General features: G+C 34.1%; 2 protein-coding genes across 6 annotated transcripts in view; one reads left to right on the forward strand and one right to left on the reverse strand.

Annotated features, from left to right (window-relative positions):
• The window catches only part of RUNX2 (RUNX family transcription factor 2), a 316951-nt gene extending 292134 nt beyond the window's left edge, over positions 1-24817 (reverse strand). For all 5 annotated transcript variants that reach the window (XM_058662327.1, XM_058662319.1, XM_058662333.1 and 2 more), the window contains exons 1-2: positions 24678-24817; positions 24356-24478 (exon numbers count right to left, since the gene is read on the reverse strand). In XM_058662327.1, the coding sequence (XP_058518310.1) occupies positions 24356-24413 (58 nt within the window). In that variant the 5' untranslated portion in view covers positions 24414-24478; positions 24678-24817. The remainder of the gene's footprint in view (positions 1-24355; positions 24479-24677) is intronic.
• The window catches only part of SUPT3H (SPT3 homolog, SAGA and STAGA complex component), a 385298-nt gene that overhangs the window by 21002 nt on the left and 338739 nt on the right, over positions 1-25557 (forward strand). The gene's annotated exons all lie outside the window — the stretch shown is intronic.

The following is a 25557-nucleotide window of genomic DNA, read 5'->3' on the forward strand; positions in this document are numbered from 1 at the left end:
ATTATAGTTCAAGTCCATCTGCATAACTTTTCTTTTGAAAATATTTTGGACTATTTTCCTATTTTTATTTTACCAGATGAATTTTTAAGAATCATTTCATCAAGCTCCAAAGCAAATTCTAAGTATGAATTTAAGCAGTTTCATTTTTTTCCTTTCCTTTTTATACTCTTTACTGTATACTCAGATTTCAGACATTGGTTTGTATGATTCATATTACTTTTTAAAATTGATTAATGAAGTAATTTTACATTTAGAAAGTTTATTTGAAAGAACACTGGATAGAACAGCAAAAACAACTGACTAATGAGTAGGTTGGTTAGCTAGTGTATGATTAGAGACTCTGAAGAACTTCTCAGTTTTCTTTAATATTTATTTTTCTTGTTTAAATGTAAAATTGTGCTGTGACTGCATTATGTAAAAATCAAGCTGTTCCCTTAATTTTAAGTTGCTCAGTTATTGTCTTATTTTTAATGGTGAATGTGGTTGGAAATAAAAAGCCAGTTTAATCTTTTATGTAGGTATGTAAAACTGCATTTTTTACTATTGAAATTAAATATAAGGCTATTTCTGTCATAATTCATAGAAAATAAATATATTGATTCATTCTTTTTATAAGCACCTGAAGATGATTTAAGTTATTTTGGCCATTATCATAAAAATTATAATAATAATGATACTGATAATTTATGAAAAATATATACATAGAATACTAACTACAGTTGTGCTGTGGTGCATTTCACTTTGGTAATGGTTATGTCTTTGGGCACTGTAGAGGGAGAAAGTGTGATTTGCTTAAGTGATAAATTTTCTTTGCTATATCATTTCATAATTTTAGGTTTTCTCTCTGCTTGGCAGCTGCTGTTTTTCCTGTAATGCCAGACTCTAGGCATTTTTTACTTTCCTAGTGTTTTGAGTACTACTACTTGTAATCAGATTTCTTTGGTTTGCTTCTAACATAAGAGTTAACAAACAATGAAAATTACACACTTTTTCTAAAAAAGGTTGTTTAATTTCTGGTGCATTAATATCGTGTTGGGAATTGAGGGTCATATTTCTCAGTTCAGATTTTTATTATTTTCAGTGGCTAAAATTGTTAGGTAGCAAGTCAAAGTTTATTTTCAGCTTCGCCTAATTATCCCTGCTATACAGAAGGAGTAGGTAAGGCCACTAACTGGAGGGGTGTAGGGAGTGTGAGCATTGGAAATTTGTGGAGATGATAAAGATCTATAATGGCATCAGTAGAGCTAGAGAACACTTAATTCGATTAAAAATATGCTTAGTGTGGCTCAGATTACCCAGGATTCAACTAATTTAGCAAGACTGTATAATTTTCTGTAACAGTACTGAACTAATAAGCGCAAGACTAGGAAACAAATATAGTTGGGTTGATTTGCCAAAAGGAAATTAGAGGTGTTGGAGGTTCTGATCATTGAACTAAAGTTGGGTACAGAAGTATGGAATAGCAAGTAGGAAGGACTTAACTTGAGAAAAATGGGGAAGGAAGAAATGTTTCAAGTTTTAACCAAATAGAAATTAGGTGGTAATAATTAAGAGAGTGAAAGATAGAAATTGTATCAAAAGATAGATGTGCTAGATTGGACTTCTCCAGGATGTCTTCTAGGTGCTCTCTCGTCTTAACTGCTTGTTTGCTGTGGTACCTCCTACTACTGTTCTAACAGTCTCCATTTTTTTATTTGACAGTGCTTGTCTTTCCGTTCCCACTGTAACTTTTCTGATTACAGAGATTGTTTAAATTCTCTTGTTTTGCAGTAGTTGGTACCTAGTATGTGTCTAGCAGGTGTTGACTTCTATAAATATAAAGTTGTAATCATAGTAGAGTATTGTTTTAGAAGCCAGCCTCATGGGGTAGCTGGAATTGAGAAGAGGTTAAAAGTCTGAAAAGCTTGAAAAATGTAAGTAGTGAAAAGAATTTGGTAATATCTGAGTTTTCATATTAGAAATTCAAATTACTGTCTTATTTTGATCATCCTGTTTTTTTTTTTTTAAGATCCATTTATTTTACTCAGAGTTACAGGGAGTGAGATACAGATCTTTCACCTGCTGGCTCGCTCCTGAAGTTGCAATGGCTAGAGCCTGGCTGATCTGAAGCCAGGAACCAGGGGCTTCCCCTTGCACTGGGGTGCAGGGGAATCAACAGCTTTGCCCATCCTCGACTGCTTTCCCAGGCCCCAAGCAGGGAGCTAGATTGAAAGTGGAGCAGCCAGGATTCGAGCCAGTGCCTGTGTGGGATCCTGGTGTTTGCAGGCCAAGGCTTAGCCGACAGTGCCAGCCCCCAAGTTATTTTCTTATGTGCTGTTAGGGATTCAGAGTTGCTCTCCCACTAGGATGACCTAGTGGAGTGACACAAATGTGGATGGATCTCATTAGTTCTTTTTTAAAATATTTCTTTGAAGCTTTTATTGTTTATGAAATCCAAATAACAATTTTCATCCATCAGGCTATTATGTGTGTGGATCAAATCAGATTTATATAGACAATGGGTATGTGTTCTTTGCAAATCTATATCTTTCAAATTAGTTAAGCATTGTAGGATTCCAGGTAGAATTAATTTCAGCTTTTTTCCCCCCCTTTTGGGGCCATCTAAATGCCTTCATTTAGAAATAGTGAAGTGGGGCCAGCATAGTAGCGTCATGGGTTAAGCTGATGCCTGCAAGACCTGCATCCCACATGGGTACCTGCTCAAGTCCTGGCTGCTTCACTTCCGATCCAGCTCCTTTCTGTGGCCTGGAAAATCAGTGGAAGAAAGTGCAAAGTGCTTGGAACCCTGCACCCATGTGGGAAACCTGGAAGAGGATCCTGGCTCCTGGCATTGGCCTGGCTGGCCAAGACCAGCTATTGTGGCCATTTGTGGAATTGAGTCACCGGGGGAAGATTGTTTCTGAATCTCCCTCTCTAACTCTGCCATCCAAATAAGTAAATACATAAAATAAAATAAATCTTTGAAATAGAAATAGGAATATGTGTATGGGTAATATTAGATAGTGTAAATGGACAATCTGAGTCTTTAGACATTATTTATTTAGTCTTTTTATTTGCTCATGAAAAACAAAATGCTGAAAAGGTGAGGAACTTTGCTATAGCATGTGCATTTGGTTAGTTGTGGCCTTAGGGGTGTATTACCCAGTTTTCTGAATGGTGATCATCTATACTTTCTCAGTATTTCTTTGCAATAAATTGGTGTAACTTAGGTTCTTCTTATTATTTATTGTTTCTAAACTGCAGTAACTTAGTTGTTTAGATTTGAGATGACACTAGGAAACTCAGCTCGTTATTAATTGATGGGTAGTTACTTACTACCAGAAATGTTTTCATTAGTACAAACCAATTTTTTTTTAATGAATCAGCTGTTGTCAATATGTAAGGACTTCATTAATTTAGACACTACTGGAGTGTCTTACATTCATTAATTAGAATTTAAGAACTTACCTTAAACTTTTTTGTTTTCATGTATTAAAAAGCTTTCTTTAAAAGACATTGTGATATGGGCCTGGCATGGTAGCCTAGAGGCTAAAGTCCTCGCCTTGTACATGCCGGGATCCCATATGCGAGCCAGTTCGTGTCCTAGAGGCCCTGCTTCCCATCCAGCTCCCTGCTTGTGGCCTGGGAAAGCAGTTGAAGATGGCCCAAGACCTTGGGACCCTGATTGGCTCTGCTGCAGCCATTGCTGCCACTTGGGGACTGAATCAGTGGATGGAAGTGCTTTTTCTCTGTCTCTTCTCTCTGCATATCTGACTTTCCAATAAAAATTAAGTAAATCTTTTAAAAAAAAAGACACTGTGATGTAATTATGGGATTTCAGTAGTCAGACATTACTTTTTACAAATAATTCTTTGGTATGAAGTTGTTCTTTTCCCCATTTTAATTTCTTTTTTCATTTTGAGAGAGACAGACAAGTAGAGACAAAGATATATCTCCCATCTGCTGGTTCACCTCCCAGATGCCTGTAATAGCTCAAGTAGAGTGAGGTTAGCCAGGATCTCACTCCCGAGTTCCACGAGTTTGGCAAGGACCCAACCACTTGAACCATCATCTGCTACTTCTAAAGATCTGCATTGGCAGAAACCTGGAATCCAGAATCCAATCCATGCACACAGACCTGTGAAGCGGCCGATGACATGCCCTCTTCTTCCCTCTTATTTCTTCCTCTTATTTCGGCTCATTGCGTATTCTGCAGCAGTGTTTCATAGCCAGTTTGGGATCTTTGTCTTCTGCGATATAAGTGTTTTGAGCTAGAATGTGGATCAATTCTCTGCTTTTTTGTCAAGAGTTTTCTAATGGTGAACTAGGGCTTAATTGAGTTAGAATCACCTGATGCTGTTGGTTTACATTCTGCCATGTATGCTTTATAAATATCTCATTGTGGATTTTAACAGATCTGTTACTAGCACTTGCTGGCTGACCATATTTGATTTAGAGTATTATTTCATATGAATGCTTTTTGCTTAGGTATTCCTACTTTATTTATGCCTACTTTGTGCATGAAGCTGTTCTAAGCTCTGGAAATACATGTGTGAATAAAATAACAAAATCCCCAATGTCAGGGAACTTTATTATTATTAGTGGTGCTATTATTATTATCAATATCATTGTTCCTCATTTCACAGAAGCAGTATTTTTGTAGTAAACTGTATACGTCCTCCCAACCCTGTCCCATTCTTAAGGGAGCAGGAGGTTGGGAGAGAGCAAGACGGCTGCAACAGCTCTGAATGAGCCAGCACCAAGCTAGGGTTCTGGAACTCAGTCCAGGTTGGCCATCTGGATGGCATATTTTTAAGCATTCTAAACATCATCTACTGCTTCCCAAGCACATTTTAACAGGAAACTGGAATGTAAGTGGAACAGTTAGGACTTGGAACAGTATTTTGAAATGGGATGTTGACATTTCATTTCAGCTTAACTTGCTGTTGACCTGGAAATTATGTTCTTTCAGTTCAAAATTTTGTGACTTTTTTTAAAAAGAGGTCTTTGACTTAGTCATATATACATTTATATATGATGGCAATGCTACTTTTTTTTAAGGTTTATTTTTATTGCAAAGGCAGATTTACAGAGAGAACGGGAAAGAGAAGAGTTCTTCCATCATTTGCTGCCTCGTGCGTCTCAGGGTATGCATAAATCAGAAGCTGGGATTGGAAGCAGGGCACAGACTAAGTCACAGACACAATCATGAAATGCAGGCATCCCAACCTCTACGCAAACATCTGCCCCAGCGATAATTCCCGAGTTTTTTTTTTCTCAGATAATTTTATTTTTCTCTTGTGTTTTATAAACTTTTGAAAATAATAATTGTAAGTTAGAGTCACCACGTAATTTTAGTTAAAGTTAGATTTCTGAAACAAGGCTCTTTTTAAAGGAGGAGATGTAGAAGGAATTGATTTCCAATTAAAGAGAATGATAAAAGGAATTGATTATGTAGCAGATAGAGTAGTATGTTAAGCAATCATTGCTTGATTGTCTTCCTTTATCACTGACAGTTGTGCTGTATTTTGGAATTCATACTGAAATGTTAATATATTGTTGAAATATGAAGACTGATGATAAACAAAGCCAGTGAAACAAACTATTGATAATAAGCCTCTAATACAGTGGTTCCTGGACCTCAAGATGCCTTAGCGTCACCTTAAGAATTATGTTTCATCCCTTAGCTTTCTGGTAGATCTAAGTGAATCCAATAATTTGCATTTTTAATTAATTATCAGGTGATACTAATGATCTTGGATCATACTTTGAAAGCTGATTCTGTAATATTATCTAGTAGCAGCTTGCTGACTCGTTGATAAATGATTGATTTAATTATAACTTGAGCAATTGGTGATTTGAAGAAAACAGACATACCAAAAACCAAGAAAGAATTAATTCATAGTTTAGTAGATTTACCAGTGGAAGATCAAGGAATGTAAATGTAGAGAATTATTGTGATTAGAGCTTTGACACTTTATGTGGAAAATAACTAAAAATGTTGGTGGTGCTGTTTCAACTGGATCCAGAAGAATAACTGAAACTTAAATTCACAGTTTTATTAGACAGTAACTTCTGTAATCAGAATCCCACTGATTGTGTGCAGAAACAATTTAATGATAAAAGGGGAAAGATTGTAAACCTCTGTTTATAATTTCTGGTATTTTATTAAAAAATGCAATGTGCTATGCTCCATGTCCATGTTTATAAAACAGTGTGAATTGTATAATGGGGAAACTTAATTTGGGAGTAGTCTTTTAAAGGAAGTTCATTGAAATTGAAACCTGGATGAAGAGCAAGTAATACTGTTTAAATAGGTTTGTACACTAACGTCTTTCTGAATACTCTTTAACAGATATGCTAATTGGCTGAAACTCAATTGTTTTAAAGGATTTTGTTTATTTTTATTGGAAAGGCAGATATACAGAGGAAGAGAGACAAAGAGAAAGATCTTCTGTCTGATGGTTCACTCCCCAAGAGGCCGTAATGGCCAGAGCTGAGCCAATCTGAAGTTAGGAACCAGGAGCTCTTCCTGGTCTCCCATGTGGGTGCAGGGTCCCAAGGCTTTGGGCCGTCTTGGACTGCTTTCCCCGGTCACAATCAGGGAACTGGATGGGAAGCAGGGCCACCGGGGTTAGAACCAGTGCCCATATAGGATCCCAGATGCACTAGCAGGGAGCTGCATTGGAAGTGGAGCAGCCAGTACGTCCATATGGTATGCTGGCATCTTGGGTGGTAGCTTAACTCACTTTGCCACAACACCAGCCTGGCCACTCCATTTCTAATCCAGCTCCCTGCTAATGTGTCTGGGAAAGCAGCAGCATAGGATGACCCAAGTGCTTGGGCCTTTTCGCCCAAGTGGGAGACCTGGATGAAGCTCCTGCCTTTTGATTTCAACCTGACCAGTCCAGTTCTTTGCTCTTTGATGAGTGAACTAGGCAATGGAAAGCTTCTCTTTGTCTCTGTCTCTCCCTCTCTTTCTCCAAGTTGGCCTTTCAAATAAATCTTTTAAAAAAAAGTACAGAAGATAAAGCTGTCATTTGATATCAGAATGTGGCAAGCTTTGACTAACAAAGAGCCTAGTGTTTTTCATGACCTCTAAAGATCCTAAAAGGTATTTTAAAAGATAATGATAGGGGTCAGCGCCATGGAATAGCAGGTTAATCCTCCGGCTGTGACACCAGCATCCCGTGTGGGCACCAGTTTGTGTCCTGGCTGCTCCGGTTCCTTTCCAGCTCCTTGCTTGTGGACTGGGAAAGTAGTAGAGGATGGCTCAAATCTTTGAGCCTCTGCATCCCTGCGGGAGACCTGGAAAGAAGCTCCTGACTCCAGCTTCAGATTGGCTCTGCTCTGGCAATTGCGATCATTTAGGGCATGAACCAGAGGATGGAAGATCTTTCTCTGTGAAAATCTGCCTTTCAAAAAAAAAAGATAACATGTGTACTGATGCTGATTAAGGTGGATTGATAATAGACATTGTGTAAAATAGTCCATCTGTGAAAAGTTCTGTTATTATAGACGACATAAGAGGAATTGCAGTGAGAAACACTATTGAACAGGTGCAAGTGATAAGATTGTTAGATTTTGGGGACTGATGAGGTTACTAAATTGTATTCTGAAGATTTTCAGGGTTTGTATCATAGAGGAATTGGAAACTCATGCTGCCAGTTTGAGTACTGGTAGCATTTGTATTTATGTTGATTCCAAAAAGATTTGAGAAATCTTTCATAATTGTTTTGAATACAACAGAATAGGATACAAGGAAAAAGGAGATGAAGATGAACCCTGAAAAGAGTTTAGAGACAAAATTATCCAATAGATAAAAATGTCTGAGATGTACATAATAAAGTTCCTGTAATGTTGTTGAAATTGGGCAGAATGTGTATGAAGATAGCATATGAGTCTATACTATACTGTCTCCAGAGAAGCTCGATTACCAGTTAATGAAATACCACATAGCAGTTTTATGAACAGAACATTTTTTGGTGATGAGACTTGATAGAATTTTCTTTCTCAAAAGCTTTTGTGGACAATTTATTCTATAATCAACTCATCCGAGAGCCTCCAAGAATTTTGTAGGGCAGCAGGTGTTTGGTGTAGCCGTTAAGATGTGTGTGTTCCATATTGGAGTGCCTGACGTCAATTCTCACTTCCACTCCTGAATCCAGCTTTTTACTGCTGCAGACCCTGAGAGGCAGCGATGATGGCTCCTGGCTTTGCTTTCATACCGCCCATAAGATTTTGTTCCTGGCTTTCATGCTAAGACCAGGACAGCGGCAGACAGTTGGTGGAGGGGAAGTAAATCGGCAGATGAAAGTTTGTGATCTCTCTTTCTGCTGCTCAGATAAAATAATAATATAAATTTTGTGGATAAATGAGATTAAAATAAATTTTATTTTGGTACAAAAACATTGAAAGGCATGTTTTTTTCATAATATAGATTTTCCATGAATTTTTAAAGATTCATTGTACCCTTCATTATAATCTGCTTGTAAATATGGTGTCATATTCTGCTGAATTTTACATCTTTGATTTGGTGCTAAGGAAATAGTGCTAATCAATACAAGTACTTTTATTATTTCTTTTATTATTTATTTAAAAGAGGATAATGGAAAGTCTGATCTCAACTGATTTTAAATAGTGCTGTCTGGAACTAGAAGAGTTTCACCATGGACTTTCAGTTCTCTCTTCAGTTGCTCTTTCTTTAGTCAAAGCAGCTCCAGCTTTATCTGTTTTGTGAGTTAAGTTTGAATTTCAAACTGGTTCTGTTCAGATAGTTCTACAGACTTTAAATCACTGAAATGCAGTGTGAATTCTGAAGTGTTTTTGGAAATAATATTACTGAAACCTCTATTAGTATATATTTTTTATACTATAATATTTGTGTTTTCAAAAGTAGGTTATAAGGTAAATAATACTTTAGAACAGTAACACTTAACTGCATATAATTTTCAAACAAATAATACAGTGATCAACATGGTTTTTTTTAGCTGATGGACAGAGTATAATAAGAAATATTGATGATACTGAGCTACAGGAATATATAGAGTAAATTTGTGATAATTTTAATCATTTTACTGTTTTGTTTATTTATTTATTTACTTTTAAAGATTTATTTATTTTTATTACAAAGTCAGATATACAGAGAGGAGGAGAGACAGAGAGGAAGATCTTCCGTCCGATGATTCACTCCCCAAGTGGCTGCAACGGCTGGAGCTGAGCCAATCTGAAGCCAGGAGCCTGGAGCTTCTTCCGGGTCTCCTATGTGAGTGCAGGGTGCCAAGGCTTTGGGCCATCCTGGACTGCTTTCCCAGGCCACTAACGGAGCTGGATGGGAAGTGGAGCTGCAGGGATTAGAACCGGTGCCCATATGGGATCCCGGGCATGCAAGGCAAGGACCTTAACCACTACACTATTGTGCCGGGTCCCATTTTACTGTTTTATTTATATGTTTTTGAGGGGAGAAATAAAGAGAATTTTGTCTACTGATTTATTCTCTAAAAGTACAAGACCTAGGAATTCAGTCTGGTTTCCCATAAGCTGGCAGGGACGTAATGATTTAAGCCATCACCTGCTGCCTCGCAGGATGGATGTTAGCAGGAAGCTAGCATTAGGAGTGGATTTGGGACTCAAACCCTGGTGTTCTGATATGGGATGCAGGCATCTTGCCGAGTGAGTGCTTAACTGCTGCAGTGAGCCCATGCTCCTGTGTGATAAGCATTTTTTTTTTGCGGGCTGTTAATAGTTTTAAATGCATGATAATTTAGTGCTTAATTACATTATTATTATAGGTGATATTTAAAGAAATCAACAGATATGGACAATACTAGACATTTAGGATCTAAGGGCTCATAGGACAGGAAGGAATGAAAAGAAGGTACAGCTAGAATAAAGCAGTTCATGAATGGGCAACAAAATAAGTTATTTATACCTGAGGGTAAGGCTGTTTTAAGGGTAGAGCAAGAATAAATGTTTTTTTTTTTTTTTAAGAATAAATGTGTTTTTAAGGATAATTTAAGTCAAGTTAATGAGGAATTTCCTAGCTAAAAAAGAAATTATAAAAAGTCAAATGTTACGCTTTTCTCTTAAAGGAAATTTAAGTTATTATACTGAGCTTAATGTACCACCGAATCTTACAAATTTTTTTCTGTTCTACTTATTACCTTTTATGTCAATAAATTTGAATTACTCCTTGATAATTTTTCATTTATACTTATTTTGTTCATTTGTTGTTTTATTTTAACAGTAGTGATGTGAGGAAAAAAAAAGAATAGGCATCGATGACTGTAAAATATTTTCTCAATACATATTTTTCTCAGTACATCGAAGAAGAGGAGCTAGTTGAAAAATGGAAGTCTGTATACCTGTCAGCTTGAGACCACTGCTTGCTGAAGTTCTAGACTGGATTGTTAAGGCGGAATTTATGAGCACCTGGAAAATGAGTGTTGGAAGCCAAATGATTTTTCTGAGCAGATGGTGATGTCTCATGCTGTTGTAGAAGCTACTAGTTAATTGTCTCAGGAACATGGACAGATGTGGCATTTTTAATCTTCAACAAGGTATTTCATAAGTTTTGATGAGACACTGACTAAATAGAGAAATCTAAACATGTCTATCAATATGATTTTACAGCTTAATTTATATAATATCAAATTTTTGAAAACATTGTTTTACAAGAGAGTTACACACATCAAACTCTGTCCTTCAGCCATTGTAGATAAACTGAGGGGTTGAGTGATATTTTGTAAGTCCTTGGTTTTGAAGTTACTTTTTCTGAAAGAGGTTTACATTCTTTTTCAATTCTTGAGTTTCTCAGAATTAGGAATTAAAATTAACTATCAGACATACTTCACTCAGTATTAGAATTCAAGTAGAGAGATGTATTAGCCAACTTCAGGGAGCTGCTAATGTATAGACTAGCTGTAGATTCCTTTCTTTGAATGCAGTTTTGAGCAGGACTTCTCAAACTGTTTTTCCTGAAGAGCTTGTTAAAATAAAGAAAGGTCTAGGACAGGGTTTTAGATTCTGCAGTTTTAATGGCCTTTCATGTCTTAAATCTCACTGCTCTGTGGTTTGCAGTATGAGTAATTTAGTTTAGACATCACAGGATTTAAAGATTGGAAAGCTGATTTTATTTGCTAACTAATGAGTTTGTCAGATCAGGTGTAGGCAATTTACATTTTATTTAGTTTTCGTAGAACTTTCAGTGTAGGTGGTAATATTTTTTACATGAGAAGATTGAGTCCTGGGACATGTGAATAGCTTATTCAAGATTTTACAATAAATGGCGTAACTGGAATTTAGAGCTAATACCCAAGCCCTTGCCATATCTGTTCCTTTCCCAGGACACTCTGTGATTAATTGTGAGAATAGTTTTTTCCCTTAGCAAGAGTTTCTAATTGGAGTACTCAGCTCTGTTTCTTCTAACTTGAGCATGAGAAATAAAAACATTGCTCCTTGTATCAAATTTGTTGCATGCGTTCAAAGTATAGTATTAGCTAAATCTTAAAAATTGTAATATGTATTCATGTTTCTTAGTTGAACAGTATTGGCAAGTGTAAAGAAGCAAAGTTTTATATTCCTTCTATAATATCACAGAAAATGATTTTGGGTTCCTCTAATATAGATAGACAAAACAGTTGATGTGTTGTAAAATTTAGTTTCCCCTTATTTTGCTCTAAATACAACTTCAGTAATAGCAAAGATGTAACTCTTTCTACCTTAACCTTTTCCCATATTTTTTTGGCACCATCACCATTCTGTCCTCAGCTCCAGTTTTATTTTTGATACCCTTTGCTTCTTCAATTAATTGAAAGATCCCTAGTCATAGTCTTCTGGTGGTTTCTTTGTTTCTTCCCTTGATTGGCAACTGTTTTTTTTTTCTGTGATATCTTCAACTTGTTCATGTTTTCCAGATTTAATTTCAACCTTTTAGACTAGTCAGTGACTACTGAATCATCCTGCCATTCTTAACTTTGTTTTGTTGCTTTGATTGACTGGATTTCACAGGAAACCCTATGTCTTAACATCTTTTTAAAGACATGTGATGAAATAAGTGCCAATATATTTGGAGCTTAAAATGAAGTCAATAAACTGTCTTGACCTATCACCATTTATTTCTAACCAGATCTTTTCCTGGCTTTGTTCCATTTCCAGAGAGCATACCAGAATCTGGGAATTTATAATAATATTGCAATTACTGAAGCCTGAAACTATCCCTTATTCAGCTATTGTTTCCATGTCTGTACAATATTTTGCCCAAATATGGTTTGCCTTCTCTTTGTTGGAACTGATTGTGAATGGAATTGGAGTATTATGTGTTGAAGATTTTCTTCCTAGAATATTGTGAATTATATCTTTGGTAGACCAAAAGGTAAATTTATCAATGGGGTGTTGGGACTATCAAATATATTGGAATTTAAGAAATTATAATTAGAAATTGAGGTTGTGTAGGTCAGCATATATATGGGGATGCTGGCCTGTTTGGGTGGAACAGTAAGACTGGTCTCATTGTTATAGGAAAAACTACTGACAAATACAGAACTAGAACTTGAATCTAGATCTGATTGATACCAAAGCCCATGATTGTAATCATTATTATTTTAATTTTATAAATAAGGAGTTCTTAGTGTGTAAGAATTTAATTTTTAAAATCCCAAATATGATTTTCATGTCAGATGAAATATATATTGTTTTGTGTCAATATTGAACAAGATTGTTTGTTATGGTTAAATGTATACTGATCCTTGTAGCTTTTGTTTTCTTATCAAACCTGGCCTAAATCTTACCTGTTGGTATATGTATGTCTGTGCGTGTGTGTGCATGTGTGTGTGTGTATTTTATATATATATATATATATATATATATATATATATATATATATATATAATCTCTCTGCTCTCTTTGATCAGTATTACTTAAAATGAATAAAATGATCATTTGGAGATAAAAAAGAAGATCTCCCTCTGTGTGTGTGTGTGTATGTGTGTGTCTGTGTGTATTTGTGTCTGTGTGTCTTCAGTTCAAAAGCTTAGAGTAATTAACATTTTCGTATATGAGGGCAAGAAAGTCATTTCATTAAGTCATGCATAATACTGTTACATAGCATCAGTTAAAACACTTGGGTTCAGTTTTCGCTTTTCATGTGTGCTTGGACAAGTTTTATTACCATTCTCTTTTTCTTTATCTTTAATTGCTCTGCTTGTCTCACAGAAGAGAGTTGGGAGAATTAAAGGAAATAATGTTTGCATAGAGTTTTGCACAGTACACTGGTGGAGTAATCACTCAACAAAGAAAAGCTAACATAAAAATGAAGGATAATTGTAAGGAGGGTATAGTTGTAACAATCATGACTGTTAGTTGCATTGATTTTTCAGTGTATGTTAATGTTTAACATACTGCTTTTGAAATAGATTCATTATTTACTTTATTTACATTATTTATTTATATAACTTTTTGAGCCTAATAGAACTAAGTATTAGTTTTTTGACCTTATTGATATTATTGAATTGCCTATGTCTCTTTATTTTCCTTATTAGTATTACTTGTTGATCACCTAATCATTGAGTGAAGTATGGGCAGAAAGGAACTATAATGTCTTGTTCAACATACTTTGCAAATGTTTTGTGGATAGACATTTTGTAATTAATACATTTTGCATCTCTAGCTTATTTTTAGCATGTTTTGTTGGATTCCAAACTTGCCTAATGTGCCTGGGGAGCTTTGTTTAATAATAATTCCCAAGGCTGTTTTTTCTTCTAGCCCCATCCCCTGAAGAGCAGATTACTATACCATTGGACTACATGTGTATCCCTCCATGGATAGCTCTTCGAACTTTCTAATGGAACATGCTTGTCCTTTTTCTAAAAAAATTCTGGCCAGATAATAATTTCTTTTAATTTATTTTGCAAGATACTTATTGCAAATGCAAGTCTCGTTTAGGAAAAATTGAGAGCTATTTACGTCATCTCAGAACTCTGTAGGTTTGAATTAAATGTGATCATATATTTTAATGATCATATTAGAGTACAAATTAGTTAATTCAGTAAGGACTTAACTTCAAATTGATCCTTTTTAAAAAATATGAATCGGATTATTAAAAATGTAAGTGTTCTCATTCCTCATGATTTTTATTCTTTTAAAAATGATTTATTTCAGACGTGAGAGACATCCCCATCTGCTGGTTCACTTCCCCCCATGCCCACAATGGCCAGGAGCAATTAGGGAGCTAAGAAATTAGTTAAGCCATATTATCCACTTGGGTGACAGGAATCCAATTACTTAAGCGTTGACACGTTCCAGAATCTGATTAGCAGGAGCCTATAGTCAGGAATGGGAGCTGAACTCAAAGCTACTTAAATCCAAGATTAGGCTCAGTTGTCCTAACCAGTGCCTATCTTCCACCTTTATACATAAAAAAAAAAAAAATTATTTGAAGGACAGAGCGATACAATGAGTAATTTTTATTGTATTTCCATATTGCTACCTTTTGTGTTATCCTGCTTAATTAATACATATCTCATGAAATGATTTATAATATTTGTGTTCAGAACAGCAGTAGCATGAGGTACACAAAATACGTAGGGTACAAAATAAAGGGAGGCTGTGACTTTGAAGGTTGTACAAGAGTGAATATCTCTTTGAATTGTACTTTACACCCTGACTTGTCTTGTCATAGGTCTGGCCTTGAGGTGTAGGCTATACATACATCATTTTGATTATCATTTAGTGTAATCTCATGCATGTTGAGATGTTCTATTAAGAATGATAAGATGAAAATAATATATCCCAAGTTTCTGTTAGCAAGGTAAAAGCTGTTAACTATTTGAGTTGAGAGTGTTATGCTTTTATCTTGCGCCTTAATTGTTAGAGCTTCGAATGTTTTAAGTGAGTGGAATTTTGTCAGAAACAGAAGTTTGTCAGTTAGTTTACCTATTGGCAGCTACCTGATATCAGTGCTCTTGTAAGTATCATAAGCTTCCTAATTTGCAATATAGTGCTGTCATCTCTAAATTTAATTTAAGAAAAGATTTACTTATTTTTGTTGGAAAGATAGATTTACAGAGACACAGAGGAGGAGAGACCTATCTTCCATCCACTGGTTCACTCCCTGAATGGCTGCAATTGGCAGGAGTTGAGCCAATCCGAAGCCAGGAGCTTCTTCTGTGTCTTCCATGTGGGTACAGGGTGCCAAGGTTTTGGACGATCCTTTGCTGCTTTCCCAGGCCATAAGCAGGGAGCTGGATGGGAAATGAAGTAGCTGGGACAGGAACTGGTACTTGTAGGTTGGAGCTTCTCCAGATGAGCCATCATGCCTGCTCCGTTTCTTAATTTAAACATACTTTTATGTGCTTCTTGAAGTAACAAGCAGCTACTCTAGTTTTTCTATGTTTTCTACTTTTTAAAAATCAATTTAGAATTTGGAATTTGTGTGTAAAATTTTTTTTGAGTGCTACATCTGGAAATGCTTAAAAATTGTTTACCATTTTTTAAGAGAACAGTCTGCAGTGAAAGTGCAACTTTTAGAGGTGAGAGTTCAAGTTAGTGAGTGATGACCCATAATATGTAGGAAGCATAATATTGTGTATTATGAATTATAATTTGGCAAATATACCTAATGAAGGTATTAGTTGCTGAAGTTTTCTCTGAAGTACCACTTGCAGAAAGCTAGAGAGATAGGCTATACAGAATTTTCTCTGTAAAGTTTCAGAATGTAAACTAGAGTACAGCTTGGTTTTTTCAATAAGGACTAAATTCTTTAAGTTTGATATGTGTGTGTGTTCCAGGATTAATGTATAATTAGAGTAAGAAAGGAACATTTAGAATCTGTTAAAATTTGTAGGTGTGACATCATTGTCAGGAAAGGAGTTTTATTTCCTTAAGTTAGATTTTATTTAAATGTTTTTTTCTCTAAAATACATTTTTATTTCTGCTTACAGTAGTGCCAAAGCTGTGTGTTCACAAATAATTTTTGAATATTTAGCTCTATTGATAGTGTTTAAAATAAACAAAAATAAACCCATAACAACCCTGGGTGGAAGGGTGTCTAGATTTGTTTTTAGCTTTCTTTTCCATGGCTTTTCAGAAGTGTATCGTATTATAAATACATTCAAAATGTTTTGCTCTGAGGATATGCAGCATTCCTATAAAGGTTAAATCAATAAAAATGATTTGGACACATTCCTAAGCGTGGCTGGAACAGGTAGCCCGTTGTTTTAGGTACCCTTGAGTTTCTGGAGCAGATCATTATGGCGTAGTAAAGAAACTCACTAAAAGTTGCTTTCTATGCATCAACTTAAAAAAAAATTAGGTTTTCTAGCCTTCTTGAAGTGAATACTCTTAAAGTATCCCTGAATATACTGATTTGATTATGTTTTTAAAATGTAGTTAAAGTTTTGGAGCTGCTTTTTTACTTTCCCTCGAATGCTGAAGATACACCGTAATTGATAAGGAAGAGGTATGTACAGGAAAAATGTTATGAGCAAACCTTTTCCAAAAATGTAGAATAAATGGCAGGGTTATGATTGAAGAAACTGTCACATGTTATTATAATCATAAAAATAGGAATTAGTTGTAATTATTTTTGGTCTTGCCAGTTCAGAAAAAAATTTTTTAGTTGCTGGAATGTTGCTCTGTTCATTTGAGCAGTTCAAAAGCAAAGCTTTAATTTGAGCTTTTATGTTTAAAAGCCACATTGTGATCTCCTGTACTCGGGGTTTGCTTCCTATCGTGTTACTGTTGGTAGGTAATTTTGTACATTAGTTTTAATTTTTCTTGTTTATTTCATATGTTTGGGTGTGCACATTTTCAGATCACACTATCCATGGCTGCTTTTTGAAAACTTGTCAGTTTATAATAATGAGCAAGGGCACTTTCCTAAGTTTATTTCTTCAAAGAGCATTGAGTTCACCAAATGTTTTTGGGTGAAAACATAGGAAATTAACCATGTATTTCAATAAAGAAGGTGTTGAACAAAGGTAGAACATTTGGTGATATGTGCTGATGTAGTTTTATTGCAGAAAATCTGTTCGTATTTTTCAATATATAATATATAATCACTTTGCAAATAAACTGAAAAATACTGATATGTTATTTGTTGGAGCACATACTTTGATTTAATTAGATAAGAAAATGCTGCAGCTATGTCTCAGTAGAAACTTTGACATATATGCAGAAATTTAGCCATTTAATAAATGAAGTATCGATTTAAGCCAAATTATTTTACTCTTAAAAAATAGCAAAATACATTTGATTTATTTGTGTCTTGGTAAACTCAGAATATTGTGTCTTGAGAAATTCAGAAATAATAAAATAAGCCTAATGTAATATAGCTCTATTTTCTTTCTGAGTTCTTGGGACTATGTAATTCTCCATGTCATGTTAGTATACTAAAATGTTCTGCAGTGTGTTTATATTTGTTATAAGGGAAATATGTTTTCCATATTTATGATATGTGATTACACTTAAAGTGTATATCATTGATGAAACGTTTTAAGAATGTTAAGTTTTCCTCCTTATTTACAGAGTGTATGTGTGTATATATGTGTCAGTGTGAAAATGTGACAAATTCTGTGAGCACATTGAAGTCTACAATGTGAAAAAACATGTTTCTGTGTAACAAGAAGATTGAATTAATGATCCAGCTTTGACTTACATTGACTTTCATGTTAGTATTGCCTTACAGTTGTACCATATCACAACATCTTTGTGAATAGCATTTACTTTATGGAGTATGTTCTTAGTGACTTTACTGTTTGTGTTGAACCATGTATTTGTAAGAGCAGGAGCAATTGTTTTTACATTATATCAAAAGTTGAATTACTTAAAGCTTTTCAAATTTCAAAGATGTAAATTGATTTCACCAAATTATCTTTTAGAGCTGGTTATCACCACCTATTGTTTGGATGCTACTGTCTTGATGGAATTTTGCTGGTAGACTGCTTGTCAAAGCATCTTAATATTTTTGGTTTGGATGTTTGAATCTTACAGTGTGAAATGTTTATTTACAGTTGTCAGTTTCAAGGAAAACACAGTGAATGCTATAATGTGAATTAGCAATGTGAAGAAGTTTTCCTTAATTGATATTGTACTATTTTGCAGGTATCTGTACTCTTAATAGAAGTTTATAAAATAGGAATTCAATTTGCCTATAAAATAAATTTAAAAAATTGATTTGCTTACAAAAGCATTTGTAATCAATTATTATGAGTTTAAAGCTGTCTGTATCCTGTGTCTTAATAGTCTTGCACATACTTTTTGATTCAAATATTAAAGCAGCAATATGGCATGTTATTGCGTAATGAAATAGGACAAATGTGATTCTTTTGTTTTCTACTTCAAACAGAATTCACGTTGAACTAATTGTTTAGAATACATTTTTAATTATTTGCTAGAATTTTTGATACCTGTTAACTTAGATTGTCCCAGAAGCTTGAAGTCTTTAAGGGCAGTAGTTCAATACAGAGATTTAAGAATAAAATTAATTATAATAATTGAAGCCTGCAAGATAAAAATCCAGTGTTTTAATTGTTTACTCAAGTTACATGGACAATAATTAAGTAATATGTAGAAAACATGCCTGATTTGCTATATGTCAGATTTGTTCTTTCAGATAATATCTGTAAGTACTGTTTATTAGATTATGTTCATATTCTTGTAAATTGTAATGATTTGTATAATGTCAGTTCTTAGTTGGTATCATTCAAGAATATAGCTGTGAAGTATCTTTGGGATTTACAAGTATTGTATTAATTCTTTCAGTTTTGACTTTTCTAGTAAATGTCTAGTCTTTGTTATTGGTTTCATTGGTTGATCTTTCTTTGTTAATATACATGCAAATAAATAGTTATAGTTGACTAGTTACAAATGGTGCTTAAGTAATTTACAGTGTTTTCCTGGTTTGCAATCATCATATCAAGGTTTATAGTCATTGTTGTGTATTTGTACTCATGTAAAGAATTGTGTGCTGTATATTAAGATTTTCAGCCAGTTTGATAACTGCCAAGAATTAAAATTAATTAAATGTATGTTACAGATACTTTGTTTTTATATGAAAATATATCCAAATACATGTAAGTTTCCATGGAATACGCACATCATTCCAATTTTTCTGAAAATGGAATATACATATACCAGCATATATTTTGAAAGCATTATTGATGAGTATTATAGTGAGTTAGCTAGCGTTTTTCTAGATGCTATTAATGCAAAATAAAATTCAGTGTATCTGACAAACAGTAAAATTAATTGATTTGATTTAGAGATAAGAATCATTTGTCCTGCATAGAATGTTTGGCTTTGTTAGAAATATCACTCATCAAATGTAACTATATAATTTCTGAAGAGAAATGATAGAAATAGTGAAGATAAAATCTTTAAACTAGCTGCTAAAATAAACATGCACACCTTCCTGAGAAAACTGTTAGTTTGGCAAATTTTCTGACATTAGGATAATAAATACTAAACATTATTGAAAATTTCACTTAATATGTCTGCATGGTGAAGGATTCCATGTTTTGTGGGACACTGGCTTAAAAGATGAAAATCATTTAACCAAGGCAAACTCATGTTTATCCTTTCATTAGAGGCAAAATTCACACTTGGTGTACTTTTTGGTTTTGTGCTTTTTTGGCTCTTGGGTATATTTTTTAATATTAACAATATAGGACATTTACAGGAAGTGACTTTAAATTCTGTAACCCATCTTATTTGGAGGTTTTTTCCTACATCCTGTTAGATGATACACTTTGTATTTGTTGGTAGGAGAAGGTATCTGTGAAAAAGCATGCTTCTGAGTGAGTTCATGTTCAGCAATAATAACAAAAACCCTAAAACATTTGACAAAGTGTTGCTTATATCCATTCAGTGCTGCCCAAAGCTTTGAATCGCGGGACCTTAATAAAAAGTGTTAGAAGTAAGAAATGGCTGAGAATTGCACACAAAGTGAAGATATTTTATACAGTGCAATAAGGCAATATTTAATCTCAGTTGTTACACAGGTCTCAAAGTTATTTGGGAATATATGGCTTGTTGTGTGTGTACTTGCTGTTAAGTTGACAAAAGCTTGTGGTTAATTGTGGTAGGGAAACTGCCTTTGAATAGAATGCAGAGTTTTGAATTATAACGCATTCATCAAAATACATAACCAGTGAATCCTACAATCTTTTTCAATTGCAAGAGATTGTATTAAGGTATAAAATTTTGCTCTATGATATTTCCTTTTCTAAAAATTTGTCTCAAAACACTAAATATTTCAGATTTGATGAAGAATTTATACATACCTTAGAGTATTTTACCTTTGGAAAATATAAGGTTATCCTTAATATGGGAGCTTAATGACAATTCTCTATTTTTGGGTGGGATTTTATTCTCAGAGCAAACTACAGAGTTCTTGGCATAGGAGAGAAAAACTGCATTAAGGTAATTTATTAGAAAGTCTATGCTTAAATTATCATTTGTTTTAGTACCCATTTAATAATAAGCATGACATGATAAATGGTTAAAAAATAGTTACGGTTTGTCACAATTATAAATTTAGTACTAGCAAGAAGGAGTTTTTTTTTTTTTTTTTTTTTTTGCTGTTGAATTGGTGGTAGTTTGTCTATCTGGCCACACATATAATATTTTTAGGGAGACATGTAGGAGTAGACCGTTCCAGTGAACCCTTTTAATAAAAATACCTCTAAAGATTTGTGTTAGGTAATGGTGTTTGTGGTCTGAATGTTTTTGATGAGCTTTTGTATGATTTCACTATTGACTTGCAGTTTCGTATCTTTTTATCCTGTAACACGTGTGAGAACAGCATTTTTGAAAGGTTGTATTTGTATGTTTTTGGAAAGGAATTTGAGATGGTGCCTATTTTCCCATCAGTTTTCAAGTATGCATGGGTGCATCATTAATCATAGGAAATGCAAAAATAAATGATCCAGTCCCATTGGATTTTTTAATATGAACACTCACCTTTTCGTGTGTGTGTGTGTGTGTGTATGCAGTTGAGGTATTTAGGTAACCCCTAACTTTTTGCTTCAACAAAGAAGTACAGTATAAAAATATTACCACAGTTTTCATGTGAGCAGTTTTTTAGAAGGGGGGAAAAAAGCCCTCTAGATGAATATTCGTTGAGAAAAAAAGTTGTGATACAGAATGTCTTAACTCAGCTCCAATACAGTACTTGAGGACCACCAGTGTGTAAAATTGAAAGCACATGAGTTTTGAAGCACTAGAAAAGGTTTGTAATTGATTAGCGCTGCTGGAAAGTATTGAAGTACAGTGAATTTTGATTTGTGAATGGTTCTATTCAATAAAGATTAATTTTGTGTGTTTGATAAAATCTTAGTGCCTTCGATGAGTTAGCTGCCCCCATCCCACCGCCTGCTGTTTATTTAACCATCAAATATTTCAGTGTTCTTTTAACAAACTGGAACATTTCTATCTTACTGAATTTAACTTTAGCATGACTGATTTAAACAAGTCAGACTATCAGTGATTAGCTTTCAGGATGTAATTGAATAAATAGATTAATTTTTTCTTTAAAAACTAAAATATACATTAATGTAATCATGTATATTTCATGCTTTTCTTGTAATTTAGGAACTATTAGGAGGGTCACACAGACGATGATCTTTTCTTGATTTCTTAATTTTTACATTTCAAAACATTTAAAAAAGTACAGGAAGTATTTAACAAATCTTCATGTATAATTAAAATTAGTAATAAAATAATTTATAAGTGGGAATCATGTTGATGTTTCTAGCTTTTAAGGGTGATCTGTGTTTCTTAGGGTTTTGGAATTTAGCTCTCTTGTTTTAAAGGCAAGTTACAAAACTTTGGCACTATTAAATTTTGAAACTGTTATTGACACAGACTGCATCTATTGCTTTGGATATCATGTTCTCGAATTGTGTTCATTTAGTTCCTGTGGTCAGTTACAAAGAGTGTATGAAGAAGTTCAATTTGTTTACTGATCTATTTTCTTAAGTTCATGAGTCACATCTATCATTTCTGGCAAGCTGTATTTATGATAAATAATAACAGAATTTGAATAGCACAGATTGAAAATTGTTGATTAATTAAAAGTAGAGTATAATGAGATCAACATTTAGAATCACACACACAGACACATGCTTTCACTCTTCTTTGGGGAGAAGCATTTGGTCAGCATGTGCTTTGTCCCTCATCTTGAAAGGGTTATATTATTTTTTAGCTACTTTATAAAATCAGGGCATATACACAGGACATATCTTGAAATGGTTAATGATAATCATTAAATAAATAGGAATATGAAGCCTGGAGTATGGTTTTAGACTTCAAATAGATCATAGAATGTGGAAATGTTTGCAGTGTGATGATATTCTGTAGAGAATGTCCACACTCATCTGTAATTAGGTTTATTAGGTTCATGCTATGTTTTCTATCTAAAGTGTAAGGTACATTTTCTTTCCCTCCCTCCCTCCCTTCCTCCCTTCCTTCCTTCCTTCCTTCCTTCCTCCTCTGCCTTTCTTGTAAGTGGAGGAAGGGAAGATTGAGATTTAATTTTGGAATAGGAAGAATTAGTTGTACTATTACATGTGACATGTAATAGAAGATAATATCTTTTTAGTTTGTTATTATACCTTGCTAAACAACTTAAGGTTGGAAGTTGCAGTGTAAAATAAGTTAACAGTGTCGCAAAAATTTACAATTCCTAGTGTGAAGCAATAGGGAGCATTTTCATATTTTTTTTGGTGACAGCCTTACTTCTAATGCTGAAGTATTCTTTGAAATTTGTTCCTGGTCTGCTTAGAAACATTCTTTTTTAAAAATGAGATTTTTCTAAAAGTGCTGCTTTACTGCCTGACTCGTCTATTTTAAGTAATGCCTCCATATAACAATAGTTTTAGACATTTTTTATTTCTCCTGAATAGTAAGAGCAAAAATTCATAAGTATTACATATAATTGTTATATGGGCTATAAAGTAGTCTAGTTATATTTGTATTCTGCCTCCTTAATACATGATTTTTTTGAGTAATGCCTAATACTCACTATTACATTTCAAATATTTTATGATTGTTAAATTACATGTATTATAACTGAGGGGGCCTACTTACAGCATTTTACATTTTGGTAAAATATGAAGTACATGTCTTCATCTTATAAGATCACCTATTTTCTCCCTTTCAGGTTTAATTATTTCCCTTTAATCTCAGCTGGGACTGATCCTCTAGTAGTAGCCAGTCACAGTGTGTGAAGTAGGAGGAGGAAAGAAAATTCCAGTTGTTAGTTGAAAATTACAAAGACAAATTAGTACAGGTATACACAGCAAAAGGATTTAATTCAAATGAAAACAGGAAAATTTGAAAACATAGACTTTAAGTTGGAACATGTTGAAGATCATAGAGAATCCTGTGAGTGTTTAGTGTTTAGATATTTTGTTGTAATATGCAAACTGATGAATTTGAGGTCATTTATGTATCTGTAGCAACATTTAACTTGGAATTAAATATGAAGGGACTATATTATGCCTGTTTTATTTTGAAGTCCAGCATGATTTAATAGGTAAAGCTCTTTTAAATCATGCCAACTATCCTAATGGAGCTTTATTTTTCATAAGGTTTATGTTTTGTGGCAGGTCAAAGAATGTGATTAAAACAATCAGTTATTTCAGTGAATGCTGTATGTTTATAACAAGTTCTGTGTATGAATAATACAGTATTAATTCAATTAAGATTATGTAATAAACAGCAATTCCAGGTATATTTTACAATTCTTCTGTGGACTTCTTATCCTATGCTATTGTAAAGATTCTTTTGAAACTGGCTATGAGATCATGTTTATATGACTTTGTTTAGAAACAAACTTATGTAGTTATGCACATTAAAAGTTTACATGAATTTTTAAAAATTGAACTTGTTAAAATATGAACTGTATTGTAAGTTTATTTCTCTTTTTATACATGGTAGACCATAATACTGATATAATTATGTGGTCTGTTATTTTGAAAATTACTTCCTTTTTGAAGTTTGCTCAAATATTGGGAGCTGCCGGAGTCGATAATTTATGATATTTTGATTAATCTAGGGTCTAATTTTATTCTAGTAAATATTAATGAGACTATTAAACTATTTCTCTTACTGTTTTAGCATCCTGATTTCTGCAACTCTAGAAAACATGTTGATTAAAGCAGAATAACTTAAGTTTGTCTATTTTAAGTCATTATTCTGAGAATTAGTTGTTACACATGCCAAATGCAAATATGAACAGCAATTTCACTTTTAATGCAAGAAAATATCATTGTTATGATATTCAACATACTGTTATTTGGAAAAGCTAGCAGCTTAAGAAAAAATTTTTATGCTCAATAGGTTTATATCTTAAAGGATTTTAAAATATAACACTTACCCCAAAAGAAGTTTTGCTGACATGGTGTCACTGTGCTGAAGAGGCTGTTTGATGCCATAGTCCCTCCTTTTTTTTCAGATAGAACTTGTGCCCTCTCTTGTAAATACTGCTTGCAGCCTTAAACTGAAAATACAAACCATACCCAAACTTTGTTTTAGTTTTACAGTATGTCTGGAGTACATAGACTTTATATTTATTTTTTCTGTCAAGAAATTATGTAGCTGGTAACATGTGAAAAGCAAGGAAACAAAACAAAAAGAGAATGAGCAAATATTTGAAGGACCTACTATTACTGCATAGACTGTGGTTAGAGAGCACTCACTGACTCTGTTGGTCTCGGTGGCTGGTAGTGACCTGCGAAGATTAACCATTTAAAAACCAGAGACTTGCTGTCCTCCTGGAGAAAGTTTGCACCGCACTTGTGGTTCTGTGGTTGTTTGTGAGGCGAATGAAGCATTCACACAATCCAAAAAAGCAAAAGCTTTAAAACTCCTTTTTTTTGCAAGCACTATTACTGGAGAGAGAGAATCATGTGGTTTGTGACCTCACAGTACTCAAAGTAAAGTGGGACTGCCTACCACTGTGGCTTTTCCCCCTTGCTCTTGCTTGCTCTCTCTCTTTCTCTCTCTCTCTGACAAAAGGCTTGTGGTAAGGCCTTTCCTGGCATCCAGAAGGATATAGCTTTTTAATTTTTGTGACTCATGAGGATTTGGATAGAATACAAATGCTGTAGGAGCCCAAACTCCAGGTTAAGCATTTGTAGAACAGAACTCTGCAGTTAAGGGCTTTCCTTTCTGCCACCCTCCCCACTTTCCCCCCCTCCCCCTTCTAGTTCATTATTGTGTCTGTGGCAAAGTGAACAAAATTGGCTCAAGAGGCTGTGTGAAATTCTGAACAACAGTGATGATTTACAATAATTTACATCTTTGGATTGTATCACATTCTGGGGTCTGCTTCGTATTTACTTGGTGGCTGGATTCCTTCTGTTTTCCTTTTTCTTGTCTTCTTAAACTTGTGAATCTGTAACTCATTGTAAAAAAGTTTACCTTTCTTAAGGTCTGGTTGCAAACTGCTTGCTGGACTTGACTGTAATTGGTTGTCATAAAAGTGCTAGTCTGGGGATTCCTTTACAGATTTTAAATCATGTTTGTCAAGCTTGTTATCAGTATTAGCTATGGACTCTTAGAACACAGTTGAAATGT

The sequence above is a fragment of the Ochotona princeps genome, chromosome 1 (genome assembly GCF_030435755.1).
Source record: "Ochotona princeps isolate mOchPri1 chromosome 1, mOchPri1.hap1, whole genome shotgun sequence".
Classification (NCBI taxonomy): Eukaryota; Metazoa; Chordata; class Mammalia; order Lagomorpha; family Ochotonidae; genus Ochotona; species Ochotona princeps.